General features: G+C 41.7%; 3 protein-coding genes across 3 annotated transcripts; all 3 read left to right on the forward strand.

Annotated features, from left to right (window-relative positions):
- Positions 736 to 4,593, forward strand: LOC8069699 (serine hydroxymethyltransferase 4). The gene is made up of 4 exons (XM_002442362.2): positions 736 to 1,771; positions 2,431 to 2,821; positions 2,947 to 3,048; positions 4,028 to 4,593. Exons 1-4 carry the CDS (start codon positions 869 to 871, stop codon positions 4,270 to 4,272), a joined length of 1,641 nt encoding a protein of 546 aa, XP_002442407.1. The 5' UTR covers positions 736 to 868; the 3' UTR covers positions 4,273 to 4,593.
- Positions 7,303 to 13,563, forward strand: LOC8069700 (CSC1-like protein HYP1). The gene is made up of 10 exons (XM_021445703.1): positions 7,303 to 7,697; positions 7,844 to 7,999; positions 8,850 to 8,913; positions 9,172 to 9,381; positions 10,350 to 10,535; positions 10,683 to 10,981; positions 11,079 to 11,364; positions 11,822 to 12,094; positions 12,777 to 13,010; positions 13,135 to 13,563. Exons 1-10 carry the CDS (start codon positions 7,462 to 7,464, stop codon positions 13,288 to 13,290), a joined length of 2,100 nt encoding a protein of 699 aa, XP_021301378.1. The 5' UTR covers positions 7,303 to 7,461; the 3' UTR covers positions 13,291 to 13,563.
- LOC8069701 (dehydration-responsive element-binding protein 2E) lies at positions 17,639 to 19,183 on the forward strand. Its single transcript, XM_002442364.2, has one exon. It carries the CDS (start codon positions 17,738 to 17,740, stop codon positions 19,010 to 19,012), a length of 1,275 nt encoding a protein of 424 aa, XP_002442409.2. The 5' UTR covers positions 17,639 to 17,737; the 3' UTR covers positions 19,013 to 19,183.

Consider the following 19,281-nt stretch of genomic DNA (forward strand, 5'->3'; position numbering starts at 1 on the left):
TCCTGGTTAGTAAAAGGCTAAAGACAGGCCAGGCAAGATATATAGTTGCTCAAATCTAGGGGACTTGTGGCGATTCATTGAATGGATTTTTTTTGTAAAATAAACATTGTAACATTTTTGTTTGTATTTGATAAATATTGTCCAATCATGGACTAACTAGGCTCAAAGATTCGTCTTGCAAATTATATGTAAACTGTACAATTAGTTAGTTTTTTATCTATATTTAATACTTCATGCATATGCTGCAGATTCGATGTGATGAGAAATCTGAAAAATTTTGTAAATTTTTTTAGGAACTAAACAAAAACCAGGACCCGCACCTTCAGTCAAGTGGCAAAATGCTCACCTGGAAGCCCACAAGGGAGAAAAAGAAAGGAGAGGAATAGGTTCCATCGAGATAAGAAAAAGCAGGGTTTCTCGGTTTCCTCTACGTCGGCGAGACACGCTACCTTTTTCAACTCCTATATATTATAAAAAAAAACTTCTATATAAACACACGATTTCTCTCTCTCACACACAATTAGGTATTACTAGCACGTTTGACAATAGTAACATTGATTTTAAAATGATGATTTGGTTAATTGAATACATTTTTAAGCCGCAAATCGTCATGATAATAATCGCACAAGTTCCTCATTCTTTTTTGCCCGCGGAATCAACGGGTCTGAAAAGCTAGCGGCGCCCGAGTGTCCACGACAGCAGCCCTTAAAAAGCGGCTCGCCCCCTCCTGGCCGCGGCCCAGCCCAGCCCAGCCCAGCCCATTACCCCACAGCCGTCACCTTCACCTCCTCTGCTCCGTAGCGCCGCCGCCGCCATCCGTGGCGGCAAGGCAATCCACCGAACACCTCGCGCGCGTGCAGTTTCCGCAATGGCCTCAACGCACCACCTCACCAGCCCCGCCGCCGCCGCCGCAACCTCCGCCACCACCTTCTCCAGGGCGGCTCTCATCAAGCATGCCTACGCTAGGCCCTCTTGCTCCCTTCTCCACGCCCCGCTCCTCCGCGCCGCCCCCCGGCCCGCGCTCCTCTCCTCCGCCCCCGCCCCCGCCGCCGCGGTATCCACCACCGCCGCCCCCGCGGCCGCGGCCGACGCTATGGACGCCGTGGAGGACTGGGGGCTGAGGCCGCTGAGCGAGGTGGACCCGGAGGTGTACGACCTAATCGAGCGCGAGAAGCGGCGGCAGCGTTCGGGCATCGAGCTCATCGCGTCGGAGAATTTCACCTCGCTCGCCGTCATGGAGGCGCTGGGTTCCCCGCTCACAAACAAGTACTCGGAGGGCATGCCGGGTGCGCGCTACTACGGCGGGAACGAGGTCATCGACGAGGTGGAGGAGCTCTGCCGGGCGCGCGCGCTCGCCGCGTTCCGCCTGGACCCGGAACGGTGGGGCGTCAACGTGCAGCCTTACTCGGGGTCCCCCGCCAACTTCGCGGCGTACACGGGGCTGCTCCAGCCGCACGACAGGATCATGGGGCTCGACCTGCCCTCCGGGGGACACCTCACCCACGGGTACTACACGGCGGGCGGCAAGAAGATTTCGGCGACCTCCATCTACTTCCAGAGCCTGCCGTATAAGGTCAGCTCCGACACTGGGTATGTCGACTACGACAAGCTGGAGGAGAAGGCCATGGATTTCCGCCCAAAGCTTATCATCTGTGGTGGTAGTGCGTACCCTCGGGAGTGGGATTATGCAAGGCTCAGGGCCATCGCAGACAAGTGCGGGGCCATGTTGCTCTGTGACATGGCTCATATCAGTGGTCTTGTCGCTGCGCAGGTAACAAATTGTCCTGTTCCTCGTGCGCATTTCAGTTATATGGGTTTCAGTTGCCGATTGTTTATGAATATATAAACGTTTGCTTTCTATTGTAAATTGCAACTACCTTGTGTAATTGATACAGAAGTCTTTTGTGTAAGGCAAGTCTCATGGTAAGTGAGAGGGAAGGGATCATCCTGATTGCGTGCCATCAGCAGATCAGCTGGTGTCACTCATTTAGCCAGATAGAGTTCGCACACACATAAAAAGGTTTCGTTGGAGCAGAAGGGGGAAAATGACAGTTTTCCCTATGGAACAAGCATACCTCCATGAAAGAAAGCAGAACTGTTTGGGTTGGTTTGGGTTGAGTTGGCGTGACCATGTTTGTCAAATTTTTGACTATTCTGAAGTCCAATTATCTCAAAACCTCTCACAGACATTGATGTAGAGTATTTTGTAGAGTGTAATTGTATTGTATCATTAGTTAATGAACATACAAATGGAGCACCAAATGCATGTAATCCAAACAAAGTGATGACATGATGCTATTATTGGACCAGGGTAGTTATGGATGCAGAAATTTAAAATTTTCAAGTTAACTTTATAGTTCCCACAGAACTCCCATATTCTGTATCTTCTTTTACTTTAGCATCCATGTTAATTCCTTCACTCTTCTGTAGGAGGCTTTGAATCCTTTTGAGTACTCCGATGTGGTTACCACTACGACCCACAAGAGTCTTAGAGGACCAAGGTCTGGTATGATTTTCTACAGGAAGGGCCCAAAGCCTCCGAAAAAGGGCCAGCCTGAGGGTGCTCTGTATGACTATGAGGACAAGATCAACTTTGCTGTATTCCCATCACTCCAGGGGGGCCCTCACAATCACCAGATTGCTGCTCTAGCTGTAGCCTTGAAACAGGCCATGTCACCTGGATTCAAGGCCTATATCCAGCAGGTCAAGGCAAACACAGTTGCCCTTGGTAACCATTTGATGAGCAAGGGCTACAAGTTGGTTACTGATGGAACAGAGAACCACCTTGTTCTCTGGGATCTCCGTCCTCTTGGCTTGACTGGTATGCATAGCAGGGTTCTTCTTCTTTTTGGCGAAAAAGAGCATAACAGGATTCAATGGCATGTTTTCACTTTCCCTTAGCAGGCTGTACAAACTTGCTATAAAGTTGGTTTATCGACATTGCAGGTAATAAAGTTGAGATGCTATGTGACCTATGCAACATTACACTGAACAAAAATGCTGTCTTTGGTGACAGCAGTGCAATGACACCTGGCGGTGTTCGCATCGGTTAGTATCTCTTTCTTAGCAACAGATTCATCGTGATGTACTGATGTATAATGCATGAATAGGATTCTGTTGCTCTTTTTTTTATCTCATGTTTTTTTACTCTGTTACTGTTAGGGGTCAATGAGAAGGAAAGAGGTTATGGGTCAATTAATTTAATCTTGTTTTACGTGTCATATACTGTGGTATACTGGAGTACAGCACGGTGTGAGATGAGCCAACAAATAAAATAGTGTTGTATATGTTATATAAAATCTTGTAGGGTATCTGCATCTGCTTCCCTTCAGTGATGATTCCTGTTATTATGGACCTCTTTTAAGTCTAAAATGAGTGATTTTAGATTCTCTTGGTCTACATACAATAATTTAATTCCTAACTTTTTTCTATTGGACTGATTAATCTTCCAGTTTAAGCACACGACACTTTAAATCTTAATAAAAACCTCTAAAACTTGTCATGACTTGAAGTAAAACTATCAGTAGTTTTGTTCTATTTAACCATGAAGGGCAATAATAGTAGCGGTCAAAACTAACCATGCATTTGGAGGGCCCACATTCTCTTTTCACCCAGAGAAAGTTTAAGGTTTGTTACTAGTTTGTTGCTGCTCAAGCATCATGTGATCACTAGGACAAATGCACCACTGTGAATTGTACTGATTTCGCTGGTTGTCAGTATCTTCATGCTTGTCATGTTGTCTTCAAGGGTAAGAACTTCATTCATGTTTGACAACCAGAAGATTAGGCTGTTCTTTACTTGAGCTGTCCAGAAAGATAGAAATTGAACACGCTGAAGTAATCATGAATGGCTTTTTGTAAAGTAGATTTGGGGTTACTACTGTTTAGAGAGTATATTTTCCAAGTCAGGATCATGATAATTTAGTGTAGGGCAGTTTTTTTCTGCTAATCCCTGGACTTTGCACTGATCTATTGATGTTCCAACAGCAAACCAACGACTTTACATCGTTTCTGAAAACTATTCCCAGGTACACCTGCTATGACCTCAAGGGGTTTGGTTGAGAAGGACTTTGTGCAGATTGCTGAGTACCTTCACCAAGCCGTGACCATCTGCTTGAGCATCCAGGAGGAGCATGGCAAGCTTCTCAGGGACTTCAAAAAGGGCTTGGTGGGAAACAAGGACATAGAGAACCTGAGGGCGGAGGTCGAGAAGTTCGCCACTTCGTTTGAGATGCCTGGCTTCAGGGTGTCTGACATGAAGTACACAGATTAGATTGTTGACCTCGGTGCAAACCCTCCTGTTACAGAACATTGGCACAAACTCTTTCTGTTACAGTAACATTGGTGCCTCTGAAATGTCACGTGAATGGTGGTACCTGAACTTCACACAACTAGAGAGGTAGTAGCTTTCAGTTTAGTGACGCCATTCTGTTGGTCTGCTATTTGAAAGGTCTATTTTGCTGGAACTGTTAATGATATGTATGTTTAGAGAATAATGGTTGGGAAAATGGCATTACATTGCAGATAATTCTGCTTAGCTCGGTCTTCCAAATGTTCTGTAATAAAGCTTCCCTTTGTTTGTTAGTTGGCTTGATATGACACGCTTGTTGTGTTAAGAATTGTGGTTAAATTTTTGCCAGCCACCTAGTAGTGATCAACTTCCTATTTATAAATAAACTCTAATTGTATGCTTAATTATTTTTGCAGCTTTTCCAAAAGCAGGAATATGAATAAAAAAAGGCCCATGGCATATTTCCCTCTTTCTTTCTCCTTCGTTGTCCATCGTTTTCTCTTTCTCCAGGATATTTTTTCTTACAACTCACTAATACCACACATTGAAAAATACAGGTAAGATAAAGAAAAAAATATCTAGTTGTGTGATATCAACACAAGGAAAAAAAAAAGGTTGTAAAGTTTTGGTTCTCTTCATTGTGAACCATATGTAAAAATTATATTAAAGAATGTACTTTTAATTTTCAATCTAATTAAATAGATACAAGTTTTCATATTTGAACTATAAATGTAAGGACTTTGGATCTGAAAATTGGATTAGAGAACCTGAGGGATGCGGTCGCTGTCCTCTGTGCCTGTGCAGCTGTGACCTGAGCCGTGCCGAGCGTCAACCGTCAAAGCGAGAACTAGTGAGTCGACTAGTCGAGGCTTCGAGCCCTTGTTTAGTTACTGGGCCTATTTTTTTTGCCCCAAAATGTCTGCTATTTAGATCCTTTTATTTTGGAGGAATTAAAATGTATACAATGTATTAGGCTATTTGGTTTAGAATTTGATATTCCATAATTTTTTTAAGCTCATAAATAAGTCCATCTTAAATTTTATAGGGTGAGAGATGGAAATGAATTATATAGATCATTTTGCTATAATTCAATTTTTCATCTTATAGTACTCTCAACTCACTTCCCTACAATAGATATGCAACATATAAATATGTCCAAGTATGTCCCTCTATCCCTACAAATATATTTCATATATAGTTATATTAGCTTAATTAATCTATGCCTAAATTATAATTATTAGAATGAATTTAATTCCAAAGATCTAAACAAAAGATAGTCATTAGGCCTAGATCCACCTCTCTACACAATAATAATTTATAATAAGAGTACAGTTTAACATGAGTTTCTCTAATTGATTGGAAGCGCAACAGCACGATAAACGATGTTGTCTTTAACTTTTCTTTGTTAAAAAAAAAGTTTTGATTCAGGTTTCGGGTCCAAATGAAGTTACCAAACTTGTATTCTCACTCAAAGAGGCTAATTTATTAATATTATAGTTGTCGATATATTGCTTTGTACTTATTTTAGGAATAAGAGTAGGAGCAACTCCAAAAGACTCTCTAAATCCTATCTAAATATTAGAAATAGAGATTTTGATGAAAAAATACACTCCAACAGTTTGTCTAAATGGTTATACAAATATAGCAATTTTTATTTCGGATTTTTTACTAGCCAAAAATAGAAGACAAGAATGGCTCTCTAGAGTGCGCACGAGAAATAGAAAAGTTGTTAGAGAGTGAAGAAATATAGAAAGTGACTTTTATGGAAATAGTTCTCTAAATGATGATTTAGAGAGTGAGATTTACAAAGACTTTTGGAGATGCTCTTATATAACCTTATAAGTCTAGATCGAAGCTAGGTACTTCCTCCATCTCAAATTATAAGTCATGCCAAGAATCTTTGAGAGTCAAAACATATCAAGTTTGACCAAATTTATAGGATAAGATAATAACATTATGATATCAACCAAGTATCACTAGATTCTTCATTAATTATATTTTCATAGTATATACATTTAATGTCATAAGTTTTTGTATTTTTTCTATAATTATACTTTGACTTTCCAAAATTCTTGAAATGATTTTTAGAGAGTAGTTGTTAAGATGTGCAAATGCCCCCCCCCCTCTTGTTGGAAATAGTGGCTTTACATCTATTTTTTTAACTATATATGCATTTTCAATGGTATAAGTCCGTAGCTAATTATCGATCCTTGTTTTTATCGCTTTCAAATTACTGTAGCCATAATTTGTTGTTTTCTCGTTCTCAAATTACTGTAGCCATAATTTGTTGTTTTCTCGTTCTCAAATTACTGTAGCCATAAATTTAGAAGAAAACGATTGAAATGGTAGTGAAGTCAAAAGATTTTCAGATCCTAAGTAATTCTCATATTATAAATTATGCATAAGAATATTTTCTAGCAAACTATAGTATTTTTTTTAATATAAAGGATTTTTAAAAAAATTCGCCGACCAGCCCGGCGTGGCGTCCGATGCCAGCGCCGCCACTACCTTAAACATTTTGCCACTATACCAAGTCTGACCATGGCCTTGTTGAGTTCATCTTAAAAACTATTTTTTTTTTTAAAAATTCTCAGTTACATCGAATCTCGTGACACATGTATAAATGAAGTATTAAATATAGATAAAAATAAAAACTTACACAGTTTGTTTGTAAATCATCAGATGAATTTTTTAATTCTAATTATTCTATGATTGGATAATTTTTATTAAATAAAAATAAAAATGTTACAGTATTAAAGTTCAAATTTTTTTAATTTAAACAAGGCCAAGACGCACACGAGAAAGAATAGCCGTTATACACGTCACATAAAACGGGTTCCACACCCGCACACGTAAGCGCTTCGCGATAAAAAGAAACCCCGCGTGCCGACCACCACGTCACAGGCTGGGCTCACAGCCCCGCCTGCCACGTGCTTCACTGACGTACGGGGCCCACGCCCTACGAACCACAAGTCCAAACAACCTTTGCGATCGCGGTCTCGTTCTCTTGTCTTTCTTCTCTCACTCCACACCAAAATCACGAACCGTGCGCCGCGGGATACCCCCCGCTTTGCCTCTTCCACCGCTGACCAGCGGGCCCCAGCTCGCCGGGGGAGAGTGCTTTCGAGGAGCCGTTTCGTCTGCCGCCGTCGCCGCGCCCGCCCGCCCGGGATGATCCTGTCGGCGCTCGCCACGTCGGTGGGGCTCAACCTGGCCCTCACCGTGCTCCTCGCCGCGGCCTACTCGCTGCTCCGCCGCAGGCCGCCGTACGTCGACGTGTACGCCCCGCGCCGCCCCTACGCGCCGCTCGAGCCCTGGCTCGCCGCGGCGTGGCGACGCTCCGAGGACGACGTCCACGCCGCCGCGGGGCTCGACGGCGTCGTCTTCGTCCGCATCTTCGTCTTCAGGTCGGTCGGCCCCCTCCCCTCCCCGCCTCCCCAACCAGGCCTGCTCTTCTTCTCTCCCCCCCCCTCCCCCCCACCCCCCCCTCCGGTACGGTTCCTTTCCTTGCTCATTGGAGTTGCGCGTGTGTGTGCTACTTCGGGTGGTGCAGCATCAGGGTGTTCGCGGCGGCCGCGGTGCTCGGGGTCGGGGTGCTCCTGCCGGTGAACTTCCTCGATCACCAGCTGCAGGAGATCGACTTCACCGACCTGCCCAACAAGTCCATCGATCTATTCAGCGTCTCCAACGTCCAGGACGGCTCCAGCAAGTGAGGGCCTCCGAATTCCTCTTGCTTAATCCGATGCAGATTTGGCGGGTTTTAAGAGGGGGGTTTTGTCCCGTTGGTTACTGTTTCAACCCAATATTTATTAGCTAAGCTGGCATTCACACCTGTATCTGAGCTTGTTTTTTGTGCTCCGATTGATGCTAGGAGTTAGGACTTGGAATGTTTCTTCAGATGCTGTGGTGTTTTAGCTTGGTGGAATGCTGCCTCATGCTAGTGTTGAGCGCTCAATTATAAGATTATTATTAGGTTGCTCAACTTCATTCACTTTTGCACGAGTACTGCTTCTCTGGTGCTAACAAGAATGATCCGATTTAAACTATCGGATGAATTGCATCATGCTGAATGGCTAGTATAAATGTATAATTAAAGTGTAGGCTTGCGGTTAGCAAAGACTAATTGCTGGTTCAGAATTCAGATTGAGGACAGATTTTAACCCCCCCTCAATGAAAAAACAATGTTAGCAATTTGATAACAAGTTTATTTCCCCCCCCCCCCCCCCCCACTGGTTGTATAGTGCTGATAATCGAGTCTCATCTGATGATAAATTATGTTACATTGCTAGTTTAATGAGATATATGGAGACAATGTAGCCATATGTTGGTTTGAATAGGCAAAGAATGTACATTCGATTCCAAAAAAAAAAAGTTGTTGGAGATATCTGGTGGCATGCTATTATTCCGTTCAGTCCATAGCATCTGCTTAGTGTTTAATGCTCCATCTTGGTAAATTTGTTTGACTAAGTATAAATGTACATATGTATTACAAATTATGTTTTGCCCTTAAGCCAAGGACTATAAAATAAACTGATTACCTGTGGTAATGTGGTTGGCAGATTGTGGCTCCACTTTTCAGCTGTGTATATCATAACTGGAATTACATGCTACCTACTGTATCATGTGAGTAATTCAACTCTTTTGCTTCTTCGATCACCTACTTTCTGTATTTGCTAGACATTTTTGGCATCCTTTTGCCAGTAGGGTATATGTTGGAGTATTGTTAGAGTTCATCTCAGCTCATTGTCCTCTTTTAATTAAATGCATACTCATTGGGTCTTGGATTTGAACCTGATCAACTATTTTTTCTGTCAAATTATTTTTAATACTTTACTGGTTTCTTATGTCTTTGTAAACATTTCCCATGTCGTCATTTTGCAGGAGTACAAATATATCTCTGGCAAGAGGCTAGAGTATTTTATGATCTCAAAGCCATTACCTCAGCATTTCACAGTTCTTGTTCGAGCAATTCCATTATCTGATGGTGTTTCAGTGGGTGATGCTGTTGATAAGTTTTTCAAAGAGTATCATGCATCCACGTACTTGTCACACACGGTTGTTCATCAAACTGGCAAACTTCGCCGTCTTCTGGTAGGGTTTAATTCGTTTTGCTACTTTGTATTGCTTCGTTATGATTATTGAATATATGTCTGCTATCTTTTACTTCGCTCATGGTTCTCAATACCTATATGGGGAATGTCTGTTGATTGACGCCTTGTCCATTTTCTACTGATTGTTCCTATTTATTGTATGAGGTAAAAAACTATTGTCAAGTGTACTAGACTTTCACTTTGTTTCAGTTTTGATCAGTCTCTAACTTCTGAATTCATTCACCAATCATTTTCTTTTGTTGTATATAACAACTGCAATAGAGTATAGAGTATAGTTCAAAATGCTATTGTTTTCATTATGACGTTTTTCATGTTCAATTTAAGTCCTTTCTCTGTTCAGGAATACCTGATGTTTCTGGTTGTACACTTGTACTGGAAGAACACCTTTTTTTTGGTCAGAACGTCATATAGACAAAAAACAAAGGGTTCAAATAAGTAAGACAAAAGTTGTCATGGGCTTTTAGAACAATATTGCTGTGCATAGCACCCTTATGACAAGTATGTTGGACGACGCATGCATGTACTGATTTTGTTTTAAAGTACCATATCAGTATTTTCCCCTAAAAATGGTATTATCGAAAATTGTGTTAGGTAGGAGAAGTGTTCTCTATATCCAGTCTTTCAAAAATATGTAATATAAATACACATTGGTCTAAGGAATGCCAAGACGGTGGGGGGAAGATAGTTCATTCCATAATTTATTTTGTTTATAGTCATTGTCTTTGTTTCGTGTATCATTTTTGCTTCAATTTTCCATTCATTTCACGGAATACAACTTCATCCTGGATTCTTCTGTAAATGTGATTGCTACTTGTTTGCTTTTCTACATGGTAGACTCTAAATCATTCCATTCGTACATTGAGGTCTGCTTCACAATTTGTTCATTACTATTTTCTGAATTTACTATCTGGTTTCACTTACTTCAAAGATGGTTGCATTTCTGTCCAGAATGATGCTGAGAGTATTTTTACAAAGCTTACCAACTTAAAATATGTACGACGGTCAACTGGAGACCCCCCAAGAAAATTTCTTGGAATATTTGGCAGAGATGATCTTGTTGGAAAATACCAGAAAAGGTTGGAAGACCTTGAAGAGAGTGTTAGAATGGAACAGTCAGATGCTACTAGGAGACAGGTGCAGATTCAGCATTCATTTGGCATTGTGAAAATCGACTAGATGTGCTTATTGTTATCCTGAATTGATCTTTGTTTCTGAGGCTCTGGTATTCATGCACAATTGTTCTATTCTCTGATCACTAGTTATTATTTCATCTCTCTTCAGGAAAGTCGTGCTGCCTTTGTTTCATTCAGATCTCGATATGGTGCTGCAGATGCAGTTTACATTAGACAGTCAGACAATCCAACTGAGTGGCAAACTGAGCAAGCTCCTGATCCTGATGATGTTTATTGGCCTTTCTTTTCTACGTCTTTCATGGAAAGATGGATTGCCAAGTTTGTAGTATTTGTAGCTTCAATTCTCCTGATACTTGTCTTTCTCATAGTTGTGGCATTTGTTCAAGGACTCACCTATTTGGAACAACTAGAGCAGTGGTTGCCTTTTCTGAGGAACATACTGGAAATGTCAGTTCCTTCATAGATTCTGTCTCTTGTTATTTATAATGCTCTAGTGCACTATATGTAGCCTCACTATGAATATTATTTTGTTTTGTCCTTGCAGAGCAGTTGTGAGTCAACTGGTTACAGGATATCTTCCCAGTGTTATTCTTCATTTTCTTTCGTCTTATGTGCCCTCAATAATGAAGCTATTTTCGACTATGCAAGGATTTGTTTCTGTTAGTGGGATTGAGCGAAGTGCTTGCAATAAGATGCTTCGGTTTACAATATGGACTGTGTTCTTTGCCAATGTTCTCACTGGTACAGTCGGTTCAGTCTTAAGTCAACTCGAGATTTTCCTTAATCCAAAGGAATTACCTTCAAAACTTGCAGTTGTTGTACCAGCACAGGTAGATAATGCTTTTCTTGTTTTGTTTAATGAACCACAATATATCACACACTTAGTCCATATAGCACGGGTAGATGTTGGGTTTCTACTGTAGCCTACCCCAACTTACTTGGCACTGAAAGGCTTTGTTGTTGTTTTTATTTAAGAAAATTATCACAAATTACTTCTGGAACTTATGTTCTCCCTTTTATGTCTTATATGGCATTGGCATTTCCTTTCATCTGGACATGATACACTTTCATTGATATAGATCTGTGTTTCCTATAAGATGAACTTAGGAGCCAGCATGTAAGATTAAACATAGTCTGTGTAAATGGTATCTCTGTAGAAATTGTATTGTGAGTCCTTAAATGTGAAGTATACTTGAATAAAATTATTATTAGTTTGTGAGTATGGTATTGGTCTCTATATGAACTGTGCATTGCTAAACTGTTGTGGCCTTTGTGTTTCCTGTGTAGGCGTCTTTCTTTATTGCATATGTGGTGACATCGTGGACAAGCATAACATCTGAACTCACTCAAATTGCTGCTCTTTTCCGTCACCTGTGGGGAAAGTGTGCAAAGTGTTGCAAGCGGGATGACTCCAAAGCTCCATCAATGCCTTATTATAGTGAAATTCCACGAATTCTCTTGTTTGGGCTTCTTGGACTTGCATATTTTATTGTAGCACCCCTTATCCTCCCATTTGTATTGGTCTACTTCTGCCTTGGCTACTTCATATTCCGTAATCAGGTGGGAACAATGCAGTTTATTTTCTCAGTTTCTTCATAACTTTTCGTAAATTATAAACATATTATCACGCAATCTGCATGAAGTTTGAAAGATCGGTGATATGAATATATGATATCTAACTGTGTTCAGATTTTGGAAGGCACAGTTCTAAAAAAAAAGCTCTTCATACTTCTGTAAAAGAACTGGAAATTGCTTGAGTTTGCCCAGGAATACCGAATTTGATTCTTCTGAATTAATATATGATTAGTGGACTAATTATAAAACAAAATACTCATGAAATCCTGATAATATGGGTGTAAAGGCATATAATTACTAGCTTGTCCATTAATGAGTGCTCACATCGAGAAACTACTACACTTGTTGAACTAAAGAGGGGGTGATAGAGTTAGAGACCCTTACGGTCACCAGTTCACGCCCCTATTAAAAACTCCAATGCAACACATGCTTTCTAGGTCTCTAGCAGTGGAATATTCTCTTACCAGATAAATACAGTATTCTTCAATTCAAAGTTGGAAATGCTTTTTCACTTTGTAGTTGATCGAGCAGTTCTAGTAGAACAGTATATTTGTTTTAGAAACAGTGTAGCTTTGTTTTGCCAGCTACTTTGACTAGATTTTTGCATTCTGCACATATTTGACTTTGTATGATGTAGAATCTGTAACTTCAAATGGTACAAATGCAGCTTATCAATGTGTATGTGCCGAAGTATGATACTGGAGGAAAATTTTGGCCTGTTGTGCACAACACAACAATATTTTCCCTGGTGGTTCTGCATATAATTGCTATTGGAGTATTTGGGTTAAAGAAACTTCCCCTTGCATCAAGTTTGCTGCTTCCTCTTCCACTGCTGACCCTTCTGTTCAATGAATTCTGCCGGAACAGATTTTTACCTATCTTTGAAGCATACTCTACTGAGGTACCATTTTCTGTTCGTTTATAGAGGGTTACTAACACTGATGTCTATTCTCTCAATCTCTCACAATGTCCTTGTGTCCCTATTGGTTGCAAATGTCCTCATTTTTTGCTTTTTGTATATGCAGTCTTTGATAAAGAAAGATAGAGAAGAACAGAGCAAACCAGATATGGCAGAGTTCTTCAGTAATCTTGTAACAGCTTACCGTGACCCAGCTCTGAAACCTATCCAACGTGCTTCTAACTCTGATGAACGCACTACACCGCTCTTGGCCTCTGTCTAGCTCCAGATAAGTTGTAGATGGAAGCTGACTCCGTTGTGTGAATTTTGGTTTGGTTTTTGGTGATTAGGTATGCTAGTAGTACAGGTGTAATTGTATGTTACATTGTAAAAGTAGAACTTGTGACAGACATAGTTTTTATTGTTGTCTGTTGTGCAATGTTTACCCTTCTGGTGGGGGAATTTGTTGTACATATTTGTAAATGATATATGTTGTGCACTTACTCAGAGATGTATATAATGCGTTGCTCATTTCATGATGTGTTGGCAATGTAAATTTCATGTGTTCTGGGTTCATGGGTTGTACCTTCAAATTTTTAATTTACCTTCGTTTTTAACTGGAGTTAACTGCTATGCATGTGAACATTGCTTTGGTTTCACATTATGCATCCTATGAGCTTGTTTGCCATTTGGAGCATCTGTGATGACGAGCAATTGGTTTACTCTATTTATTTGTTTTCTTTGTGTTCTACTTGCCATTATTTTGGGCCACTAGCATATAGCTGTCGACGTCAAAGAGTTTTGTTTTCCGAAATCTCAAATGGTGTGGAATCGATCATCACGTGGAAGCCTGTTGTGTTGTGTTGTTACCTGGTTTTATATCTGCTGATACCATTTGACGCGCCAGTTACACTGACTCTGAAAGTGTCTTCCACCGGTATTGTTTACCTGGTTTTAAATGTGATCCATCAAAGATTTGCTTGCAGAGCTCGATCCTCTGAGAGTGACAGCAGGTGATAATATATTAAAATTACGTTTTATTCATCAAGAAGGAAACTAGAGATCTATCAACTGTAGAAAAGTACGAGATACGTAAAGACTGCTAGAGAGCCAAAAGCATTTTCAAAGGTATGCTCCATGATCCATGTACACAGTGGTTGCCAATTGGAGCTAATACAAAGGTATTGTTCTGTTAATCTATCTTAATGAGACGTGTTACTTGGTAAGTTGGTATTGTGGTGTTATTCATCCTTGGCTACATTCATGCGCCATTTGGCTTTAATTTCATGTTACTTGCAAGTGGAGATTGGAAACCCATGTTCACGTAAGATGTGTCCCATATCAACACTCGTGCCATTTGTCTTCCTTGTCAAGTGATCCTAACATCTTAACCTTTTTTTTTCTCCCAGGGGAAGAGTGTAGAACCGAGAAATCCTAATGCATCGTGATACTGTGATGATGTTTTTTTCTGCCAAATTGTGTAAACTATGGACCATCATGTCATTTAATTTTAATACTCTGTTAATTCATCACTACTTGCTTTGGTCTAAGTCGCTGTCATTTACTCGTTAAAAGTTGCAGGCATTTGCTGACGCATTCTTGGTCCTGGTCACAAAAGCATGAAAAGGCAATGTGACGTATACCTAAAGGGAATGTTGGGTGCTGCAAGTCATTTTCTCCGTTGTATATATTCTTGGCCAAGATCCAGGGGCCTTAGATCAGTCTGCAGTGTTATACAAGCTTGACCTTTTCACACCTTATAATCACGGGGAAGACTTGACCATGACCCAAAAAGGTGGGGCAGTTAGAAAGTGAGGTAAACCTTTTAAATTGTGAAGCTTTTCATTGTTTAGATTCGTTTTAACTGAGCAAGCTAGGCAAAGTGGTTTGTGACACCACCATGTGGTTTGTTGCAAGCTAGGCAAAGTGGTTTGGAAAAAAGGATGGGATTATCTTCAGACAAAGTTTGGATATATAGCTTGTGATTTAGGGAGCGTTTGAATCCCATGGGATTATGAGAATCCGGATAAAGAAGATCCTTCAGAATTCTAGTATGCCATCTAAACGGTCTAAGATTCTAAAGGGATTTTAACACATACTTAGATTATTAGAATCCCAAAATCCAATAAAATTGTTGTGATTCTTTTTATTCGGATTCTTAAAAAATCCCGTGGGATTCAAACGGCACCTTAATTTAATCTGAAAAAAATTTTGTAACTAGACCTTCTCTTTCCAAATAATTAGTAGATCCTTGTGCAATCAGTTTTTCTACTGTGATAATATAATTTTCTAGAGGTGGTTGGCTTTTTTTTTTTTGTAGAGGCAGCAGTATGTGGCCATAGGTCTCTTGGTGTACCACTTTTTTAGTAGTGTAATAGATGTATAGTTCAGTATTACTATGCTAATAATAGATAAAAACTCTATCAGCTGATATGCAATTAGTCTAACTCAAATAAGGGGTGAGGCCAACAACAAGATGCACAAAATGGCTGAGATACACAAACCCAAGGCGTACGTGTGACAGAGACATTGAGGTATATGCCACAAAGAGATACTTCAGTTTGCAATTTGCAATATCTTTCCACAGAATAGAAAGACTAATAAGTAGAAAATCTTTAGTTGAAAGCATCAGGACGTGTAAAGGAGCATTGGGTACGCCGTCATCATCAAGCATGACAAACACAAACGGAGGAGAATGAAACCAGTTACAGCTAACAACAGTTAATTAGCGCCGGTTTAATCCCGGGATTAAGAAAGCAACAGAGCTCATGGTTTTCAACCCTAGACGTTGTTAGTTTCGTCGCAATTCATGTCCTCGAGCACTAGTTACCATCGCACATTTGGGTTCACACCACAGTAGTTAATCTGGGCGATCGGAGATCGCTTTATTACAAACAAATTAAACTAATATACTAGCTACTTCGTGTTGTGTTTGATCATTTCAAGCCCGCAATTCAGGAATTATAATATAGATCATATTTACATGTACCTAAAAGTTGTCATTAGCACGTAAGACATGAGCTAATCACCAAAAGGTGATATATGGATGTCAAGGACTAAGTCAAAGGCAAAAGCATATATAAGCTGAAGGGGTACCTTTCAGTACCTTTTCAGCTGGTTCTTTGTCCGACGTCTTGGTACTGCAATTAAAAATAATAATAACGTCAAATTAGTACGTTGAAAAATGTCACCTCAGATCTGATTAAGACCATAACATGATTCCTGTCAAGAACAGGCTGGGTGGTTACTTGTGGACTTCTCCTCGGTCATCTTCTAGCATAACATATATGTTTTGTGAGCCTTAAAGCTCGTCACCAACACAGATATTCCATTTTTCCAGTAGTGTAGGTAATATAACATACTCCCTCTGTCCCGAATAACATAGTGGATTTTTAGTTGTCTTAATAAGTCAAACGGGTTTAAGTTTGACTAAGTTTATTAAAAAAACATAAATATTACAATACCAAATAAGCTCCAGATACATTACTGAGTGTATTTTCATTATTTGCCTCTCTGATGTCATAAATATTCTTGTTCTTTTCAACAAACTTTGTTAAATCTTAAGCTGGTTTAACTTAACATAGTAGAAAATCCACCATGTCAAAATACTTAAGTTCAAACTGTTTGACAAAACATAAGCTTGTATCCATGTGTAATATTTTCAAAATATTCGTAATGTTTTCAAAATTGTATAAATATGAAGGATTTAAGAATATGTTCTAAATAAAAATTAGTGGTCAAAGACACATGCAAACTTTTAATCTTCAGCGTATAGGTCATTCTAATTGAATTTTTTTGATTAGATGGTATCTAGTACTACCTCCGTCCATAAAAGAATGCAATTCTTACTTTTCAAGGAGTCAAACTATTTAAACTTTGTTAAAGTTATATAAAAAACTACTAGCATTCATAATACAAAATAAATACGATTAGATTAATTATAAAATATATTTTCATACTAAATTTTATTGGAGACACAAATGTTAATAGTTTCAAACTTAAACTAGTTTGACCGACACAACTCCTATATATATATCAATATATGTAGTCTTTTGTGGACAGAGAAAGCAGTAAAATATTATAAAATAATGATCCAAATGTCATGAACATAGATTATCCTTATTCCTTAATTCTTTATCATCAACATGAATATCACAATTTCCGACCTCAATTATGTGATCACATATGTTATGTTGCTCAATAATAATAGAATTGGTATGATTCTCTTTTACTACAACAAACATTACCGTCTCGTGCATGTCATATCCATCCGTCAATGACTAGGCCAACACAACCAAACCCTCCTCCTTAAGCTTAGCAATATAACTTCTATATAGTAAAGTGATATCATTAATAAGAGCACCAACAAATTAAAAAAATGAAAATATCCAATCCCTCTCACTAGATCTCCTTGTCTCTCCCTCCATAATCCAAATGTTGTGCACCAAAGCTGCCCAATGCTAATCCATCATCAACAACAAAGACAAAGAGCAACAAAACAACATAGCTTACACACACATACACAAAACAAAAATAATTAATGCGCAAATGAGCTGCCATGAACGCTAATGCAATCTACAAAATTAAAAAAAAAAAACTTTACCTCCTCTTCACTTGTCTCCACTCCACTCCCTCCTCTCCTCCCTTATATATATATTGTAGTAGTGCGCTTCTTCATCATCTCCGTCGCTCCCTCCACCAAGCTGAGTGAGCTCGATCGGACGACATCCATGTCCATGGCGAGGAAACGCAAGGCCTCCGACGACTCCGCCGTGGATGTCGACGGCAACGACGACGTGCTCCACTCGCCGCCACCACTGCTGGCTTCAACAGACGCGTGTGCATGGGCATCATCGGGCGGTGGTGGCATGGCCGCCGCGGTGGCTGCTGCTGCGGCGGCGGCGCAGCAGCAGCAGCAGCAGCGGGGAAGGAAGCGGTTCGTGGGCGTGCGGCAGCGGCCGTCGGGGCGGTGGGTGGCGGAGATCAAGGACACCATCCAGAAGATCCGCGTGTGGCTCGGCACCTTCGACACGGCGGAGGAGGCCGCTCGCGCCTACGACGAGGCCGCGTGCCTCCTCCGCGGCGCCAACACGCGCACCAACTTCTGGCCGCGCCCCTCGCCGGCTTCCTCCGTCGCAGTAGCCGCCGCCGCGCATCCCGCGCCGCCTCCGCCGACGCCGACGCCGACGCCGGCGGCGGCGTCGGTGTCTCCAACGCAGGCGCCGGCTCTTCCGTCCAAGGTCACCAACCTCCTGCTCCTGCGGCTCAGGGCCCGCAACAACGACCAGCAGCAGGTCCTCAACGCCGCCCCGGCGAGGCAGCAGGAGGCCACCGCGCTGCTGCAGGGGCCGTTGTGCGCCGAACCGTACAGCGGCGGCGGCGAGGAGTGCGCCTTCCAAGTCGATGACTTCTTGAGCTACGACTGCGGCAGCGACGAGAACAGCTCGCAAGAAATAGATGACGAGGAGGAAGAAGAAGAAGAGGAGGAGGAGGAGGAGCTGGACTTCCAGTTCATGGACCAGCAGGCCGCGTCGCCGGCCGCGGGGTGCGAGGGCGGCGGGCTCTGCTCGCCGTTCGAGGTGGTGGCGGCAGAGCTCGGCGGCGCGGTGGAGGCCGGCGGCGGCGAGCCGGCCACGGCCGTTCACGAGCTGATGATGAGCAGGATGGACTACGAGAGGAAGATCTCGGCGTCGCTCTACGCGCTCAGCGGCGTCTCGGAGTGCCTCAGGATGCGCCTCGGCGCCGCCGCCGGTGGTGGCCACGCCGTGCGTGATCAGCTCTCCGGGCTGAGGGAGGCGTGCCGGAAGAAGCAGCGACAGACAGTTCAGCGCGAGCAAGAACCATCAACGGAAACAGCAGAGGATGTGAAGCCGTCTCGTGAGGAGTGTTCACCCGGCGGCGGCGGCGGCGCCCCGGAGGCGACAAGCTCGTCGTCGTCTGAGGCGAGCGACGGTGACGGCGACGTGCTGCTGTGGAGCTCCCTGGACTTGGCTCCCATCTGCTGAATGACATGGTTGATCGAACAGCTTAGAGATTGTGTGTGGTATTCGTTTGTACTTTGTTACATGCATGGCAGTGGCAGATCACTAAGATCAAAAAGGCCTGGTGATAACGTGCTCACCCATTTGTTTTATCAAACGAATTAGTAAATTTTAATTCATCAAATGTTTGCATCTCCATCATGGAAAGTAAAGAGTGGAAGACAAATCGAGTCAATAAAAATCCATGCACGGGTGCACTTGGGTCCACTCAATCAGTGGCACAAATTCAAACA

The sequence above is a fragment of the Sorghum bicolor genome, chromosome 8 (genome assembly GCF_000003195.3).
Source record: "Sorghum bicolor cultivar BTx623 chromosome 8, Sorghum_bicolor_NCBIv3, whole genome shotgun sequence".
NCBI lineage: Eukaryota > Viridiplantae > Streptophyta > Magnoliopsida > Poales > Poaceae > Sorghum > Sorghum bicolor.

Excerpts from the sequence above, each read along its gene's own strand:
- LOC8069699 (XM_002442362.2), top strand. The coding sequence starts at position 869 with ATGGCCTCAACGCACCACCTCACCAGCCCCGCCGCCGCCGCCGCAACC. Across the intron at positions 1,772-2,430 it reads GTGGTCTTGTCGCTGCGCAG|GAGGCTTTGAATCCTTTTGA; the intron begins GTAACAAATTGT and ends ACTCTTCTGTAG. Across the intron at positions 2,822-2,946 it reads CCGTCCTCTTGGCTTGACTG|GTAATAAAGTTGAGATGCTA; the intron begins GTATGCATAGCA and ends TCGACATTGCAG.
- LOC8069700 (XM_021445703.1), top strand. The coding sequence starts at position 7,462 with ATGATCCTGTCGGCGCTCGCCACGTCGGTGGGGCTCAACCTGGCCCTC. Across the intron at positions 9,382-10,349 it reads GCAAACTTCGCCGTCTTCTG|AATGATGCTGAGAGTATTTT; the intron begins GTAGGGTTTAAT and ends ATTTCTGTCCAG. Across the intron at positions 10,536-10,682 it reads CAGATGCTACTAGGAGACAG|GAAAGTCGTGCTGCCTTTGT; the intron begins GTGCAGATTCAG and ends ATCTCTCTTCAG.
- LOC8069701 (XM_002442364.2), top strand. The coding sequence starts at position 17,738 with ATGTCCATGGCGAGGAAACGCAAGGCCTCCGACGACTCCGCCGTGGAT.